The sequence below is a fragment of the Heptranchias perlo genome, chromosome 17 (genome assembly GCF_035084215.1).
Source record: "Heptranchias perlo isolate sHepPer1 chromosome 17, sHepPer1.hap1, whole genome shotgun sequence".
In the NCBI taxonomy this organism is placed as follows: Eukaryota; Metazoa; Chordata; class Chondrichthyes; order Hexanchiformes; family Hexanchidae; genus Heptranchias; species Heptranchias perlo.
In genome coordinates this window covers 44,422,075-44,439,435 of record NC_090341.1, presented here as the reverse complement: position 1 = coordinate 44,439,435, position 17,361 = coordinate 44,422,075, and the positions used below count along the sequence as shown (strand labels likewise).

Sequence of the window (17,361 nt, the reverse complement as noted above, 5' to 3'; positions counted from 1 at the left end):
TGCTGACAAGTCTGTGGGAGACTCCTGCTTGCACCAATCCAGGTTAAAATCAGGGCTTTAGTCACTTACAAGGCAACGGTCAGTGAGGTTGAATATTAAAAATACATGCATAAGGGGAAAGGTTTCTTCTCCAATTATAAAGGTGTCTATGATACCAAAACCTCATTACACTAGTGAGGTTGCATCACTCACCGTTCCACATATGCTATCTTTAATTAAATCTGCATGGCAAGTCCCTTACTTTCCAATGATGGGTCAGTATCAGAAATTGGTATCAGCTGATCAAAAACCCAGATCTTTCTCTATGCCTGCAGTGTTAAAACAGAGTTTGGGGTTTAATTTTTTCTTAGCACATTGATTGTGATTTAATGAGAATTCATTCTGTGGTAGGCTATTATGGATATCATAAGCTGGGAGACCGTAGTGAGTCTCAAGAGATGACAATGCCCTTATCTGTATGTTTGAAAAGATTAAAAACAGCTTTTTGGCTCACCTGCACATGTTCCTGAAACCTTGACTGAGCATGAAGGAAAGGGATGTGGGCTCAGCACCAAGATGGGAGGGATGAAAATAGTCTGAGCACTTTCCATTACAATGGGCCCAAATGATGGTGCGAACTGGATGGGACAAATGGACTTTACTCTTACCTTTCTGCTTTTACATATGAAATCAGATCAAAAATTAGATGGGCACAAAAAACTTACACGGTTTTAAGTCTGAGGCTGCTGGGCTATCAATAATTCCAACCTTAAAAATGCATCCACCTCATGTAGCCTTCCTCAACCCCTATTGTTACTTTTGGTCCCCACCACACAGTGATAAAGCCACTCAAACTATTACTGATCTTGAGTAACAATACAGAGAAACACCTCTTCTCACTGCTCAGTGAATCAGTGTGCTCTACTGTAAGTTGAGAGGACACAGGCTCTCATCCAATGATTACCCCCGTGAGTTCACAATCTCAACCAACTAGAGATAAGAGATTTCCCAAGCGGGAGGAAGAAACAAATGCATGGGTGAATCGCCAATGCCACTTTCACACAGTCCCTAGTAGCTGAATTAGGAATAGCTTTGGCCGAGGCTGCCGAAAGTAACATGACCAAAATCTACAAATTAAGTCACTTGACCTGGCCCTTGGTTGGGTAATAATATTAGGCAATTGAAGATCTAAAGCGAGGGAGAAAAATCGCTTAAAATCAGAGGAATTTAAAATGAAATGAAATTTGCTACACAGGGCTGCCTCAGCCTGACATGATGGGGTTAAAATTCAACTTCAGCAGGGGTGCAAAACGGGCGGTAGCGGATCAATTGGCTGTTATGCGCCTGGTCTGATTTCCCTTTCCGTTGGCTTCAATAAAAAGGACAGTTGGGCGGGATATATATCAGGCAACCAATCTGCTACTGCCCATTTTTGTCCTCCTGCTGAAGTTGAATTTTACCCCCCCCACCCCCCCACCCAACAGCTGGCAGGACCACTGAGTCATGACATGTGCAAAGCTGAACTATAAAGCACAGCTTACAAATGGAGACTTCTGCCCTGTTTAAAATAAGCCCTTCTATTTCCCTTGATAAAACTTCAGTGGAATGTGCAGAGATGTTTAAAAACATACACAACATAAATAACAGTTGAGATTTAATAGAGGAATCATTGGTTGAATCGCTTGTCACAAGATCATTCATTATGAAATATTTCTTCTATCGGACTGGTAAGCATGTGGCATCCTCTTGTCTACATCACACTGAAACGCATTAATCACCGCATTGCGAACACAGCTCAGGCATAAAGGCTGAATGCATAGATAAAGAGTCCTTGGCTTTGGCTTTAACATGTGCAAAGCATTCACAGCTATGGGTTTAATAGTTGGGCGTAGCATTCATAGCTATGGGTTTAACAGCTGGGCGTAGCATTCATAGCTATGGGTTTAATAGCTGGGCGTAGCATTCATAGCCTTTGGCTTAATGTATGGGCAAAGGATTTATGGCTATGGGTTTAATAGCTGGGCAAAAAATCCACAGCTGCAGGTTTAATGTGCGGGAGAGTCCATTACTGCACACTATAATTCTTGTCAGCGGTTCCACTGCTCATCTTGCTTACATGAAACTTACCGTACAGGAACACCTCTGGCTTTCAGTGCACGGTAGAGCTCAAGACCTTGCGTTGGGTGAACCCGTTTGTCTCTTTCACCCAACATGATCAAAACTGGTGTTCTCACCTGAGAAAACAAATACATTTGCAAGCCCCGAAGAGAGAGAGCACACCACATTTAATAAGATTGAAAGCCAACTCCTAGGAATTAAATACCCTTTGACGTTATTTTTGCTCAAACTGAAAATGTTACCAAGCTTAATGACTTCCCCTTCATCCCCCACGCCTGTCTCCTCACCGTTAAAAAAAAAAGCCCTCAATTGTAGATATGCACTGATGGTGGTGACTCAGGGTAAAAATGTGATTTTATTTCAGTGGATGAGGTGGTTTGAGTTGGTATTGCAGCAATTGGCTGCACATTCCATGTTGCACATTTTCCTGTTCAGTCGAATGCATGCATAAGGTTGCTTCAGGAAAAACTGTGTAGAAAATCAATCGAACTCGATCCTACTTCTAGGTATATCATGGCCAAAAATGGCTTGACTGAAAAGAGCCAGTAATATTTTAATGAATGTCTGTCACTCAGTATAAATAGTAACTGATAGACTGTGGTTTCAAGACTGAGGGAGAAGTTGGTTAGTGAAGGTTTCTAATCACTGGGCTTCTATGTGTGGGCTATGCTGCATCATTCACACACGTAATGACCCCAAATCAATCTCCTACTGCATGCCACAAATCCTCCATTAGTCTGTATATACGAAGGGACAAATAGGTACCATCTCTAATAAGAACATAAGAAATAGGAGCAGAGCCCCATGAGCCTCTTCCGCCATTCAATTATAAACAATTTTACAACACCAAGTTATAGTCCAGCAATTTACCTGAGGAAGGAGGAAGTCTCCGAAAGCTTGTGAATTTAAAATAAAATTGCTGGACTATAACTTGGTGTTGTAAAATTGTTTACAATTGTCAACCCCAGTCCATCACCGGCATCTCCACGCCATTCAATTAGATCATGGCTGATCTGTAGCTTAACTCCATTTACCTGCCTGGTCCTGTAGCCCTTAATTGCCTTGCCTAATAAAAATCCATCAATCTCAGTTTTGAAATTTTCAATTGACACCCAGTATCAACAGCTTTTTGAGGGAGAGAGTTCCAGATTTCCACTCACCTTTGTAAGATGAAGTGCTTCCTGACATCATCCCAGAATGGCCTACCTTTAATTTTAAGGATAATGTCCCCTTGTTCTAGGCTCCCCCACCAGAGGAAATAGTTTCTCTCTATCTACCGTATCAAATCCTATAATCATCTTAAACACCTCAATTAGATTGTCCCCTAATGACACATTTAAAGCTGACAACATCTGTACCACATCATTTTCTCCTTGAGGCAAAATTTAGGTTATTTTAGAAAATAACCTCCTTCCAGTTTAGTGATGAAGTTATGTTTTTCCATTCTCTGCTTTAGCACTATTGAGATTTTCTATTCCGTCAGCTCATACATACGAGCCGCTTGCTTGCAGGGACCTGTTAATGTTGCTCCCCCTGTAGATGTGAACGACTGACATGAGTGTCTTGCACTCTCTTTTCTCCCTCGGGACACGCCTTCTGTCTGTCTGGGTGTTTTTTGGATGTAGCCTGGATGGCCCATTTGTGATCAGTATCTCAACATATTAAGAAGTGGGGTGTTTTGGGATGTAGCCACAACTATGACTCTAGACCACAAGGAGGCTGTGCACAATATACTGCATCATTATGTCACTAAGAAGGAAACCCTACCCTCTGATTACAATGCAAGCTGTCCTCAGTTAAGATGGGTCTTGCACCCAAACTCTGTGGAAGAGGCTCTTGTTTGAGTTGGAGCACATATTACACTTCTTACCTGAGAAACATAAGTGATGGGTGATTTGCTCAGCATTTCTGTCAGCACAGAGGGTGTGGGCAACTGGTCTGGGGCAAAATCAAAGCCAGCTTGCACCATGGTACTGTTGGGGAAAGCACAGCAAAAACATTAAACTTTAATTGGAATTTCATTTTTTTTTGCTCTATATTATCCCATGTATTTTAAGCCAAAATAGGCCTGAACTCATGTCTCTATTGCTCAGATTATATGCCTATTAGCCTAAACCTCTAACGTCCTCTTTGCCCCAGAGATATCAGATGCTAGCCAGACAGAACATCTCCATCCAATTTGCTCTCCTTCCTTGAGTGAGACAAGCACCTTCCTAACCCAACATGGTTCAGATTGGGAACTAAGTTGATAATCTTCCCACTCTATGGCATAGAGCATCACTGTTGCAGTGCACAGTACCATTGTGCTGCCAGCATAGGGGCTCTTAACATAGCCAAGACTCAATTCCCAAAGCAATTGAATGGACACAAATATATTGTTTAGGGCAAATTAAACCAGTCTTTTTTTTTAAAAAAAAACAATATTAGAAGATGGCACCTCACACTTGCATTTACAAAAACAGAATAGAAACGCACTCAACTAAAAAGAGTGGAGTTGGTGCAATTGCTAAAGACGGAACAGACTTACCCCAAGAAAATTAAAGTTATAATTACGGACCCCTTCCATGGAGTCCTACATCCAACTATTGCAAAGCAGCAGCTGTGCTTAGGTGTGTAGAGCTTGGGTCTTCCTTTGTGGTGTGTCTGCTCTGTATCATTGCTGTCAGTTGGAGTGACCAGCTTGGAGGTCAAACAGAGGTTTTATGTGGCAATTTTTGGTCTCACTTGAAGATTTTGAAGGTACAAAAGGCTTTAAAGAAACAAAACTAAGTAAACTTAGAGTGGTTGGTCTCCAAACATACCATGATAAAAGTCATTCATAGAAGAACCCTGCAAATTGAGACACTCCAGCTCAGAGTCCTTGAGCTGGAGTTCGAGTTCGAGACACTCCAATACATAAGGGAGGGGGGAAAAGGAGCTGAATAGAAAAGTTGTAGTCACAGGCGATTCAATAATTAGGGGGATAGATAGTGTCCTCTGCAGTCACAAACGAGAGTCCAGAGCAGTGTGTTGCCTACCTGATGCAAGGGTAAAGGATATCTTGGAGCAACTGGAGAGGAACTTGGAAAGGGAAGGGGAGGATCCAGTTCCCATGGTCCATGTTGGGACCAATGACATAGGAAAGAAACGGGAGGAGGTCCTGCTGAGGGAATATCAGAAGTTAGGAACTAAATTAAAAAACAGAACCTCAAGGGTGGTAATCTCAGGATTACTATCCGAGCCACGTACTAATTGGCATAGGGATAGATAGATCTGGAAGATAAATGCATGGCTGAAAGTGTGGTATGGGAAGGAGGGTTCCATTTCATGGGGCACTGGCACCAGCACTGGGACAGGAAGGAGCTGTACCACTGGCACGGGCTCCACCTGAACTGGAGTTGGACCAGTGTCCTAGTGGAAAAGATAAATAGGGCTATCGATAGAACTTTAAACCAGTAAGATGGGGGGAGGGATCTGGTGAAAATAACACAAGTCTGAAGATAAAAGAAATAGGAGATGAGAGTAAAGGTCAGACCAAGGTAAGGAAGAAGAGTCACAAATGGTCAGGGAACAAGTACAATTATAGAACATGAATATAAAATGACAATAATATGAGAGGAACAAATATGAAAAACAAATTAAATTGCTTGTACAGCAATGTGCACAGCATCCCGAAAGATAACAGGGGGAACCAGTGGCAATAGCTCGTAGCGAGGAGCCAGATGTAGTAAGGATAACTGAAACACGGCTATATAAAGAACAGAACTGGCAGTTAAATATTGCAGGATATAACGTATTTAGAAAGGATAGGGAAGGAAAGAGGGGGAGGGTGGAGGAGCTCTACTAATCAGAGACTACATAATGATAGACAACAGACATGACATCAAGAAACGGTTGAGTGCACTGGATACAGCAAAGGCTATGGGCCCCGACAACATCCGAGCTGCAGTGCTGAAGACTTGTGCCGCACCTCTAGCCAAGCTGTTCCAGTACAGCTACAACATTGGCATCTACCCAACAAAGTGGAAAATTGCCCAGGTATGTCCTGTCCTCAAAAAGCAGGACAAATCCAATCCGGCCAATTACCACCCCATCAGTCATCAGCAAAGTGATGGAAGGTGTCGTCAACAGTGCTATAAGCAGCACTTACTCACCAATAACCTGCTCACCGATGCTCAGTTTGGGGTCCACCAGGACCACTCAGCTCCAGACCTCATTACAGCCTTGGTCCAAACATGGACAAAAAGAGCTGAATTCCAGAGGTGAGGTGAGAGTGACTGCCCTTGACATCAAGGCAGCATTTGACTGAGTGTGGCATCAAGGAGCCTTAGTAAAATTGAAGTCAATGGGAATCAGGGGGAAAACTCTCCAGTGGCTGGAGTCATACCTAACACAAAGGAAGATGGTAGTGGTTGTTGGAGGCCAATCATTTCAGCCCCAGGACATTGCTGCAGGAGTTCTTCAGGGCAGTGTCCTAGGCCCAACCATCTTCAGCTGCTTCATCAATGACCTTCCCTCCATTGTAAGGTCAGAAGTGGGGATGTTTTCTGATGATTGCACGGTGTTCAGTTCCATTCGCAACGCCTCAGATAATGAAGCAGTCCATGCCCGCATGCAGCAAGACCTGAACAAAATACAGGCTTGGGCTGATAAGTAGCAAGTAACATTTGCGTCAAACAAGTACCAGGCATGACCATCTCCAACAAGAGAGTCTAACCACTTCCCCTTGACAGTCAACGGCATTAACATCACCAAATCCCCCACCATCAACATCCTGGGGGTCACCATTGACCAGAAACTTAACTGGACCAGCGACATAAATACTGTGGCTACAAGAGCAGGTCAGAGGCTGGGTATTCTGCGGCAAGTGATTCACCTCCTGACTCCCCAAAGCTTTTTCACCATCTACAAAGGCACAAGTCAGGAGCGTGATGGAATACTCTCCACTTGCAGCTCCGACAACACTCAAGAAGGTCGACACCAACCAGGACAAAGCAGCCTGCTTGATTGGCACCCCATCTACCACCCTAAACATTCACTCCCTTCACCATTGGCGCACCGTGGCTACAGTGTGTACCATCTACAAGATGCACTGCAGCAACTCGCCAAGGCTTCTTTGACAGCACCTCCTAAATCCGTGACCTCTACCATCTGGAAGGACAAGGGCAGCAGGTGCATGGGAACATCACCACCTGCATGTTCCCCTCCAAGTCACACACTATCCTGACTGGGAAAAGAAATAGTAAAGTAATCTACAGGCACAAAATAACAAAAAGAAAAATAAGTATAGGGATAGGGCCACTAAGGGATGCACAAGATAAACTCACAGGTAATGACAGCGAAATGGCAGAAATATTGAATAGTTACTTTGCCCCAGTATTTACCAGGGAAACTAACAAGGAGGTTTTGACATTAGAAGAGAAGAACAAAAAGGGTGTAAAGACATTTAAGATAGAAAGAGCATAGATAATTGATAAACTAATCAAACTTAGAGGATAAAACCCCTGTTCCAGATGGATTGCATCTGCGCATATTAAAAGAAGTTAGGGAAGAGATAGCAGAGGCACTAGTACATATATATAAAAATCATTAGAGAAGGGAATAGTGCCAGAGGCCTGGCAGACAGCTAATGTTATTCCTATATTTAAAAAGGGAGATAGAACATGTCCAGAAAACTATAGGCCAGTTAGCTTAATGTCAGTGGTAGGAAAGATAATGGAATCTTTACTCAAGGGTGTAATAGAAAACATCTAGAAAACTAAAATATAATAAAGAGTCAGCACGGATTTCAGAAGGGAAGATCGTGCTTGACCAACCTTATTGAATTCTTTGACCAAGTACAGAAAGAGTAGACAAGGGAAATGCAGATGTAACATAATTGGATTTTCAAAAGGCCTTCAATAAAGTATCGCATTGTAGATTCATGACTAAGGTCCAAGCATGTGGAGTCAGGGGAGAGGTGGCAGAATGGATAGCAATCTGGCTACAAAACAGAACACAGTGAGTAGGAGCTCAGGGTAGCTACTCAGGCTGGCAAGAAGGTGAGAAGTGGTGTTCCACAGGGATTGGTGCTGGGACCACTGTTGTTCACAATTTAGATCAATGATTTGGACTCGGGAATCAGAAGTACAATTTCAAAATTTGCGGATGACACCAAATTGGGGGTGTAGTTAGTACAAAAGGAACAATGTGTTAAAATGCAAGACGACATTAATAAACTTGCAGAACGGGTGTGTAATTGGCAAATGAATTTCAATATAGAAAAATGTGAGGTGGTACATTTTGGTAGGAAGAATAAGGAGGCCACATATTGTTTGGATAATAAGAGTCTAAATGGGATAGAGGAGCAAAGGGATCTCGGGGTACAGATACACAAATCACTAAAAGTAGCAATGCAGGTTAATAAGGCCATGAAAAAGGCAAACCAAGCACTGGGGTTCATTTCCGGAGGGATAGAATTGAAAAGCAAAAAAGTTATGTTAAACTTGTATACAGCTTGGTTAGATCACACTTGGAGTACTGTGCACAGTTCTGGTCTCCATATTATAAAAAGGATAGAGGTATTGGAGAAGATTCACAAGGATGATATCAGAATTGAGAGGATATCTTTATCAGGAAAGACTAAACAGGCTGGAGCTCTTTTCTCTAGAAGAGAAGGCTGAGGGGTGACCTGATATAGGTCTTTAAGATTATGAAAGGGTTTGATAGGGTAAACAGAGATAATGTTTCCCTTGTGGGGGGAGTCCAAAAGTAGAGGTCATCAATATAATATAGTCACTAATAAATCCAATAGGGAATTCAGGAGAAACTTCTTTACCCAAAGAGCGGTAAAAATGTGGAACTCACTACCACAAGGAGTAGTTGAGGCAAATAGCATAGATGTATTTAAGTGGAAGCTAGACAAATACACGAAAGGGAAAGGAATAGAAGGATATGCTGATAGGGGTAGATGAAGTAGGGAGGGAGGAGGCTCATGTGGAGCATAAAGGCCGGCATAGACCAATAGGGCCGAATGGCCTGTTTCTCTGCTGTGAACTCAATGTAATGTAACAACGCAATAAAACAAAACTCCGTAACATTCATCCATCCTCATCTCCATTACTCAATCCCAGCCTTCTGCCTTCCACTATCAACATCCTTGCCCTCTTCCCAGAAGAACATCATGTCGAATGTAGTATTTTATCATCTCTGCTATACCCAAGACTTTCCCAACAAGATACGTATTCAGTTCATTTTTGAACAGGTTATTAAATTTCAACCTCAACTGCTTTCACTAGGAGAATGTTCCTTGTGCGAATGTGCACGCACGTGGGGAGGGGCAGGAGTTTGGGCATGAACAAGTTTCTTCTGAATTCCAGGCTCACTTGAAGTTTGTGCACCCAGTCCAAATCAAATGCCCTGCTTACATCTACATCACCCATGCCCCTTAGCATTTTAATGACCTGCATCATGTCTCCCCTTGCCCAGTTTTCTTGATGAAAAGTTCAGCTGTGCAAACCTTTCCCGCAAATTAGAACCGCAAGTTCCAGAATCATCTTCATCACTCTTCATTAGGCACCCACAAGTGCATTAATGTCTATTTGAAGGTAGAATTTTCTTCATTATTTTGTGTTTTTCCCTTGGTGCATGGACATGCTGTGATTGGATGGGTATAGATATGAACAGAAATTGATGATATGCTCAAAGGGCTGCAAAACATTTAAACACCCAGACATACCCTAGATGAAGGTGATGCAATACATGGTGGCATCATAACTTCAAAGAATACAATGCATTCTGAAAATACTTCACTGAAAATCGTACCTTATGGTTTGAACAATGCATAGGAATAGGAGTAGGCGATTTAGCCCCTCGAGCCTGTTCCGCCATTCAATCAGATCATGGCTTTTTTTTAAAAACACATGCAGTCCGTGGTATAGCTATAAATATTACAATAACAAAAACAGGATATATTTTTGTGCTCTTTAAAGTTAAAGTTAGGGATTTTTCCATTTCAGGCACCTGGTGTTAACATTAGGGAGTTCTAGGTCAGGTCAAGAGCAGCCAGCTCCCTCTGCACTGCCCCAATAATGTGCCTTAGCTTGAAAATGAGAATAGCACTCCTGACTGCAACAGTATGACATCTGCATTTCCCACAACAGCCACCCTTATGGTCTTGTGGAGTCAGATTGCCAATTTAGTGCAATGTTAAGTGCAATTTTATGTTGTCGGCCCACAACTATTCAAACTGAGTTGTAACGTGTCCAAGCTCATTTCACAGAGGAGGGCCCTTGGAACCGACAGAGTGAAGAGACTTTCACCACACCACATTGGGCTGGAATAAAATCCAGGTCCCAGAGGTGAAAAGACAGCATATCACCCAGTGAGGCACCAGAATCTCATTTGCCACCAGAGCAGGAATCTACCGATGGATGTGCTATTAACAGATATATATCCCTGCATACCCTTGGAAACAAAATATAAAAGTAAAGTATTATTTAAAAGCATACTGAATCCAGGAAGGAAAGTCTGCACTCACTGGTCGGGAATATCTGTTGTCCCCAGCTTGGAAGCCAGATTAATGACAGGATTCCTTGTGGCAAAGGCCTTGTAGAAACCAGGATATTGGCCAATCAGGTGACAGCCAATAAAGCCTCCGTGTGAGCCACCAATCAGCAGCACCTTCTCAGAATCCACACCCCCTTCCTTTAGCACACTTCCGACAGCACACTGAAAACAAGAGTGAAGCTTTTTGAACAGCAGTACAAAACAGACACTAGGCTAGGGGAAATCACTCACTAGCCCCTCACTATTTTGCCCCCGATAAACCAAGACTTCGGTTGCCTCGTGAATGACCATGCTCTTTATGCTCGTGCAAGCAGGCTGTGACCGAAGCCAGCATCAAGAAGCCTCATGCCAATTCCTCAACCAGTGCAGGTCCCAACACTCCTCTATGTCCCCAGTATGTACATACATTGATTTGGCACTTTTCAATGCACCCAGCTCTAATGCTTCACTATGAACTTTATGGTATGACAAGAATTGAAAAATGAAAAACATCATAAGGAAAACGCTTAACACCTGTAATGTGTCTCACTGAAATGAATTAAATATGGTAGATTTTCACAGCTGCTCTCCATACCCCCACCCCCAATCCTCCTTTCTGAAAGGAGTTGAAGCCTTGCTGGGTTATCATTCTGTGGGCACCAGGTGTCCTCCCGTGCTCACTTAAGTGGCCATTATTCATACTTAGGCCTTGTCAGTGAGTGTCGGTAGGTGACTCACTCATGAAGAGCGCTGCAAGTCTGACATGTGCTCACCTGATATTCACCAAACATACTTCCAGCAGAGGTCACTGGACAGTGGCCAAACCAGACATGGCAATCCTGGCCTATTTGCCCAGGGTGCTGAAGCCAATTGTACCACCCCTATCACAGCCTAGCACAAACAGGGATCATCCTGGTCTGAATGGATCACATACTCACTGGATAAACTCCATGAACCAACAGGAGTTATAACGAGGCACATCTAGGAGGCGAGTGAGTGAGCCTGAACAGTGAGTGATTAGCTGTTGGGCTGTCACAGCCAAGACCAATCTTGTCCTCATTTGGTATTTGCACAGACACAGATATACAGAGACACATCGCATTTCCAGCACAGTCACTGCATAGTGGCCGGGACTGGGAACTCTCAACCAGGACACTAGGGCCCACTTGTAGCACTCCCACTGATGTACCAGCTGAGATCAGCAAACTAAGCACAAACCAGGGATCAAACCTGGGACCTCCAAGAATCACTTTGATCTACAACAATAGCATGGTAATATAATGCCATGCTTTGATGTTCCCCTTTATAAGTGAACGATTTCTAGTTTGCACCGCTATGGAGTAGGCAGGAACGGGTGAATGTAAATTTAATGCGGCACAGAAGTAGCACAAATGGAATTCCAAGGAACATTCTCCAGTACTTCTGCGTGGCAATTTATCATTGGCCCACTATTCTTAAAGCAAACACGATTACTGTTGGCTGCAGCTGCAACTCTTCCATAGATTATTCTGTGTTATCTATTCATGTATAAGCTGTTTAAATAGCTCGTTACCTGTACATCTTTCACATCTTGGCTTCCTATGTTACCAGGCAGTGAGCGAATACTGTCTTGTCCAAAGCCACTAGATCCTCTGTAGTTCACTGCAAGATACATAAATAATCCCATCAGAATCAGGCTTCATGATGGCACAGTAGAATGATGCTGGACTAATGATTTCAGATTTTACAAGGGTTTCACAATAAGGCCAGGCCAATGATTTACTTCCCTGGGCTGGATAGTCCTTCAGAATTACTTTTAATAAGGATTGGCCACAATAGTAGTGATAATTGAAGTGAGAAATAATTGGACAAAGTTATGAGTTTGTGCTCATTAAGACGAGAGGGACGTCGGCGCTGGGCAACTGCACAGAACACTCCTAAGTTACTTAAAACAGAGCTATCCAACCTATTGCCCCCTAATGTAATCTACCACTCCCACCCCCCCTAATATTCTCCCTCCTTTCCTCCATTAGCCTTTGCACTGAGCAACTTCTCATCTTTGGTGATTTCAATGCTCATTACAGTTCACCTTATCTTTTCCTCCCAATTCATTGCCCTCCTCCTGTCCTCCATATAAATTCAGGGTCACCTCCTCGACCGTGCCATCTCCCGCGGCCTCTCTACTTCCATGGTCTCGATCAGGGGCAAGACCATCTCCAATCACTTCCTTGTTTCCCTTACCAACTACAACACCCCCCATCCCTCTTCCAACCCCACTTCCTTCTGCATCCATCCCCAGAACAAATCTCTCTCCCTAGTCTTTTCAACTGCACTTTCAAACTCCCAATTACCAATCCTTTGGCCTTCCATTCACCACGATACTTCTGAAGCTATTGATACGCTCAACCATTCCCTCACCTCCACGTTTGATGTCCTTGTCCCCAGCAAAACCTTTACCCTCGCCCATCCTGGTCGCTCCCCCGGTATGGCCATCTTTGCTTCCATCCAAGGAAGCAGACTTAGGCATATCTAGAGAATAACTGGTTTAGCCATCCATCACCAGATCTGGCTGGACCATATCAAGCACCATCAGGCCTCACACACCCCTCTGCCAAAACCACCCATTTCAGGATCATCCTGGAGAGCAAAGATAACCCCCAGCTACAATGTACTCAGTGCCCCAAAGCAGAAAAGGGAAAATGAACCATGTTTCTCACTTAACTGTTACTCACTGACCTCTTCGTGTGGTTGCCGAATGAGAACAAGATTGGATTCAATTGTGCTCTCCATGATCAAATGGCTTTTTGGGTAAGGTAGTGTAGAAAGATTGGCTAACACATGGCACCCAAAAAGGAATCAATGCCTTCAGGAGCAGAGTAAGGGAGAAAATTGGCAAAAATAGAACTCTCAACTCTGCTACTAACCAAGCAGCATTGTGTATCCCAGCCTACAAAGAGCAACAGGCAGCAACATCCAACTAGCAACGAAGACCGAGTTGGGTCCCCCTGAGGAACAAAGCACAAGGAGTATGAGAGATGACATCAAGATATACATTGACATGGCTGCATGGGTTTCTGACACATGATACAGATCTGTAAGAACCTGCAGCTCCTTTCCATTTCTCCTTTTAATTTGTCTACATATGGACAGTCACTGCACGCCAGAAAAGTAATTAATTATGTCAAATGCTTTGAGATATGCTAACATGTTATGCAAATGTGAACAACTTCTTCAGCCCTGATCAATGACTGGCCAATTCATCATTGAGTTAACCCAGTCAAAACCCTACAGAAGAAATTCTTAGGGCAAAGATTTCATAGGGTCCTGTTTGCATGCTGGACAATTATTATATTTTTCTATTTACATTCTTATATTTTTATTGCTTATTTTTAGCCAAAAATGACAATGTAAAAAAGTAGGCAATGCCAAATTCTATTCATTTATATCTACTTTTCCACTAAAATGAGTGAATGGTAGAAAATGTACCTTATGGTGGCAGTTATAAAGTCCACAGTGAATTCTGTAATATTTCTCCTGCCAGGAGGGCAAAATTGACCCTGTGATGCCCTAGTGGTAGAATGGCCAACTGGCACTCATTGTCTAGGCTCACAAATGTCCACAAAGTATAAAAAGGGCCAATGATACCTGTGGAACTGCCATTCACCATGAGGAAAGGAAAGCAGGGTGTGGGGGGGGCCTTGTGGAGATAAAAGTGATAAGTATGACCTAGTTGAGCACACTGTTAAAATCACAGATCGGAGAGGTGTAAGGTCACCAGGGTGCACTGAAGGTGAATGGTTAAAAGGATGTTTCTAAGTGAAATGGCATTTAACTAAAATTAATAGGAAATGTGTGGAGAGGGACGGGTGAAGATTCTGTACATTAAGCAAACTTTCTTTTTAATTAAATCCTCAGCTAATGGGCAGATCCAACAATTGTCCTGCAGGAAATAGCGACCCCCCAGTTTTCCACCCAAGGATTGTGACCTTCCATATGTAATGAAGTATGTCAGGAACATCTGGCATATCTCCGCATTCATCGGGATAGCTACAGTCTAGTATTAGAACTATTAGGCCTATGATTCTAATAGAAAGTTTTAACTATGACTATAAACTCTGCGATAGCATCTCCAAAATGGATGTCCCTATCTTCTCTCATTCTCCAGTGCAGGAAAGCAAGAAAAATACTTACAAGTCCTACAACCAGGATAGCTGTGAAGAGAGAGTAATATGGAAAAAAATGAAAGTGAAAAGGCAAGCAATAAAGGATAACAAAGAGGGAAACAAAGGAAAAAAAAACATTAATACTGTTTCATTTGACTGATTCAGTTTGCCACCTCTAGCACGCTTATATCTTTGGTATGAGTGGATGCCTCAGCTCAAGACTACAAATCTCTCACCCAAGCTTTTCTAATGCTGACAACTCTGCAAATGGGTTTCTTATTAAATTCCAACAAACGTTCAAAGATCCAGAAGATGCACCTTATATTCTATTGTTACATTATTTTGTTCTCTTCGTTTAATAGGTACGGTTCTGCTGAATAATCTCAAGGGTCAAACAGGCAATGCAAGCAAGGGGTTCTATCTTGGACATCATTGGTGAAAGAGACCCCTCTGGGCAGGGGTGAACCTTGGGAAAATTCTATACATTGAGGAAACTTGCTTTTTAAGTCAATCCTCACTAACAACATCCCTTTACGTTTCTTACAGCTAATGGGCAGGTTCATCAACTCTCCTCTAGTTTAAACAACCCAACATTTAAATATTAATAAGATATGTACTGCTCATCACAATTAAAAGATACTTAATCTTCAGGTTCATAATTTAAGTGGAGGTAGAACTTAAAATAGCATGGAACCTAAGATGGGTGCTCCTTCCAGGTACCAGAGAAAGTTCTACAAAGTTTCTCCCTGGCTCCTAAAGAGCAGGCCATATTAATCTAGAAACAAATGTTAGCAGACACAGTTCAACACTTCACTCCTGTTCCCCTAAATGCGCATTTTCTGTAGCAAAGTGCGGCAGTGTGCTTTAACTCACCATGTGGACTCACAACAAGAGGAGGTTTGACACCCTTTTTCCTCTGACCAGGTAGGAGCAAGATACCTTCAAACTGAAGGCCAGCTGTCAGAAAACCAGGAGAGAACAAAGCACAGTTAAAATAATGCAGATATACAAGACCCTGGTCCCTTGGGTTCCCACATCTCCCTTTCCCTCTAAATGAAAAGCAATTTGACACTGAGTGCAATATGAAAAGTCATCATGGGCCTTTTGCTATGGTGGGACATTAATTAGGACCTGAATTCTAACTGTGTACATTAACCAGTCCAGCACAAGCAAACCCCTTCTGTGCCAGATCAGCAAGTTCTAGTCAAATGGTGGCATGACAGAAAATCACGCACCTTTGAACACTGATATTACTCCTTTAGCTCATCAACATGCAAGGCAAAGAATATTATGAAATAATAAAGACAATATAAACCTGAGCACCAACTGACCCCTGATGGCTGAGCAGGTAAAGGCACACTCAGTGTAGTATTAAACCAAACAGACTAGAAGGTTCCAGATTCAATTCGTAGTCTGTGGTGCGTTAACTGTTTGCTATCCAGTGACCCCTGCTGTTATGTGCATGCATGGATGTTGGGAGAATATGGGATCAAGCTTGGCAGTGATGCCCTCCACAGTCAAGTAACCTGTTTACATTTGGTTCATTACATGAAATAGTGCCTTAAATTCGTGGATACAGACATATCCGAATGAGCTACATGGAAAAAAATGACTCGGAGTTATGCGCAGACACGGCATAGGTGTGTGTGGCAACTAAAATGCAGCAACAGAAAAACAATCATGAAGCTCTTCATGAAATAAGGCTGTGGATGGCTGTAAGCAGGCACTGAAAATGGAAAAATCAAATCAATAAAAATACAAATAATCTTGAGATTAAGGTCTGACGGTGCGAATGGAACCCAATACACTTACGGAATTTAGGATTCTCCTGTTCGAATGGAGGTGTAAAAGTCAGGATTTTCCACTCTATACCTGGCAATGGTTCAGCTTCATCCAGTGCCACCCAAGTTATTCCTTGCTCTTTACCTACAGTCGGCAGGAAACCCACTTTCTATAGAAAAGGAATAGTATTTACACAACTCAGCAACTGATGTCTGTGATGTCCTGTCAAAAGGGGGTGGTTATGGCTTTGGTTTGTGGCTGCAAGTTCAAAAATACGGTTAGAATTAACAAAACTGCCGTTCTGCAGTTGCTGAGTTAGGAGCCCAGGGTGTGATTGATGGGGACAAAGTAGCTCTCGGCCGTGTCACCCTTCGATGCAGACTGACCCAAACTCAGCAGCGACACTCTAATCAACAGAGAAGTGGACTAGAGCCCATGAATGATTTATGCCATGCAATGAAATTAAAGGGGGCTAGGCAATGCCTTGCAGGACATTTTAGGAAGCATTTATATGGACCGGGGCACGTGATAATGTCACTGGCAATGCAATCACACCTTCTGCACTGTGTCCACAACTATGAATTTTTAAAAAATTAAACATGTTCAAAAAAGTCCACATTGCATGAGAGGCAATGACAAACACAAATGTATCATTGCAACAGGTCTCAGAACAGGCTGGTCCTAGCTGTTCCTGTAATTAAGGTTGGTTGAATGCTTCCGAAGGGCTTATGATTTAGAGGTTAATAAGTATTGTGCATATTTTAAGGCCCAGATGCTGAAAAGGCCTGGGACTGCTTGATTTGCCCCTGGGTTCCTGGAAGTTTGACATAATTTA

General features: G+C 42.8%; 1 protein-coding gene across 8 annotated transcripts in view; it reads right to left on the bottom strand.

Annotated features, from left to right (window-relative positions):
- Positions 1–17,361, bottom strand: part of LOC137334273 (acylamino-acid-releasing enzyme-like) — a 60,841-nt gene that overhangs the window by 2,039 nt on the left and 41,441 nt on the right. For 5 of the 8 annotated variants that reach the window (XM_067998928.1, XM_067998930.1, XM_067998929.1 and 2 more), the window contains 7 exons: positions 16,557–16,695; positions 15,618–15,701; positions 13,506–13,586; positions 12,155–12,243; positions 10,595–10,785; positions 3,968–4,070; positions 2,107–2,213 (listed from right to left, as the gene is read on the bottom strand). In XM_067998928.1, coding sequence (XP_067855029.1) covers positions 2,107–2,213; positions 3,968–4,070; positions 10,595–10,785; positions 12,155–12,243; positions 13,506–13,586; positions 15,618–15,701; positions 16,557–16,695 — 794 coding nt within the window. Of the gene's footprint in view, positions 1–192; positions 309–2,106; positions 2,214–3,967; positions 4,071–4,630; positions 4,847–6,463; positions 6,701–10,594; positions 10,786–12,154; positions 12,244–13,505; positions 13,587–15,617; positions 15,702–16,556; positions 16,696–17,361 lie in introns of those variants that run through there. The other 3 variants (XR_010966121.1, XR_010966122.1, XM_067998932.1) reach the window with 3 other exon arrangements.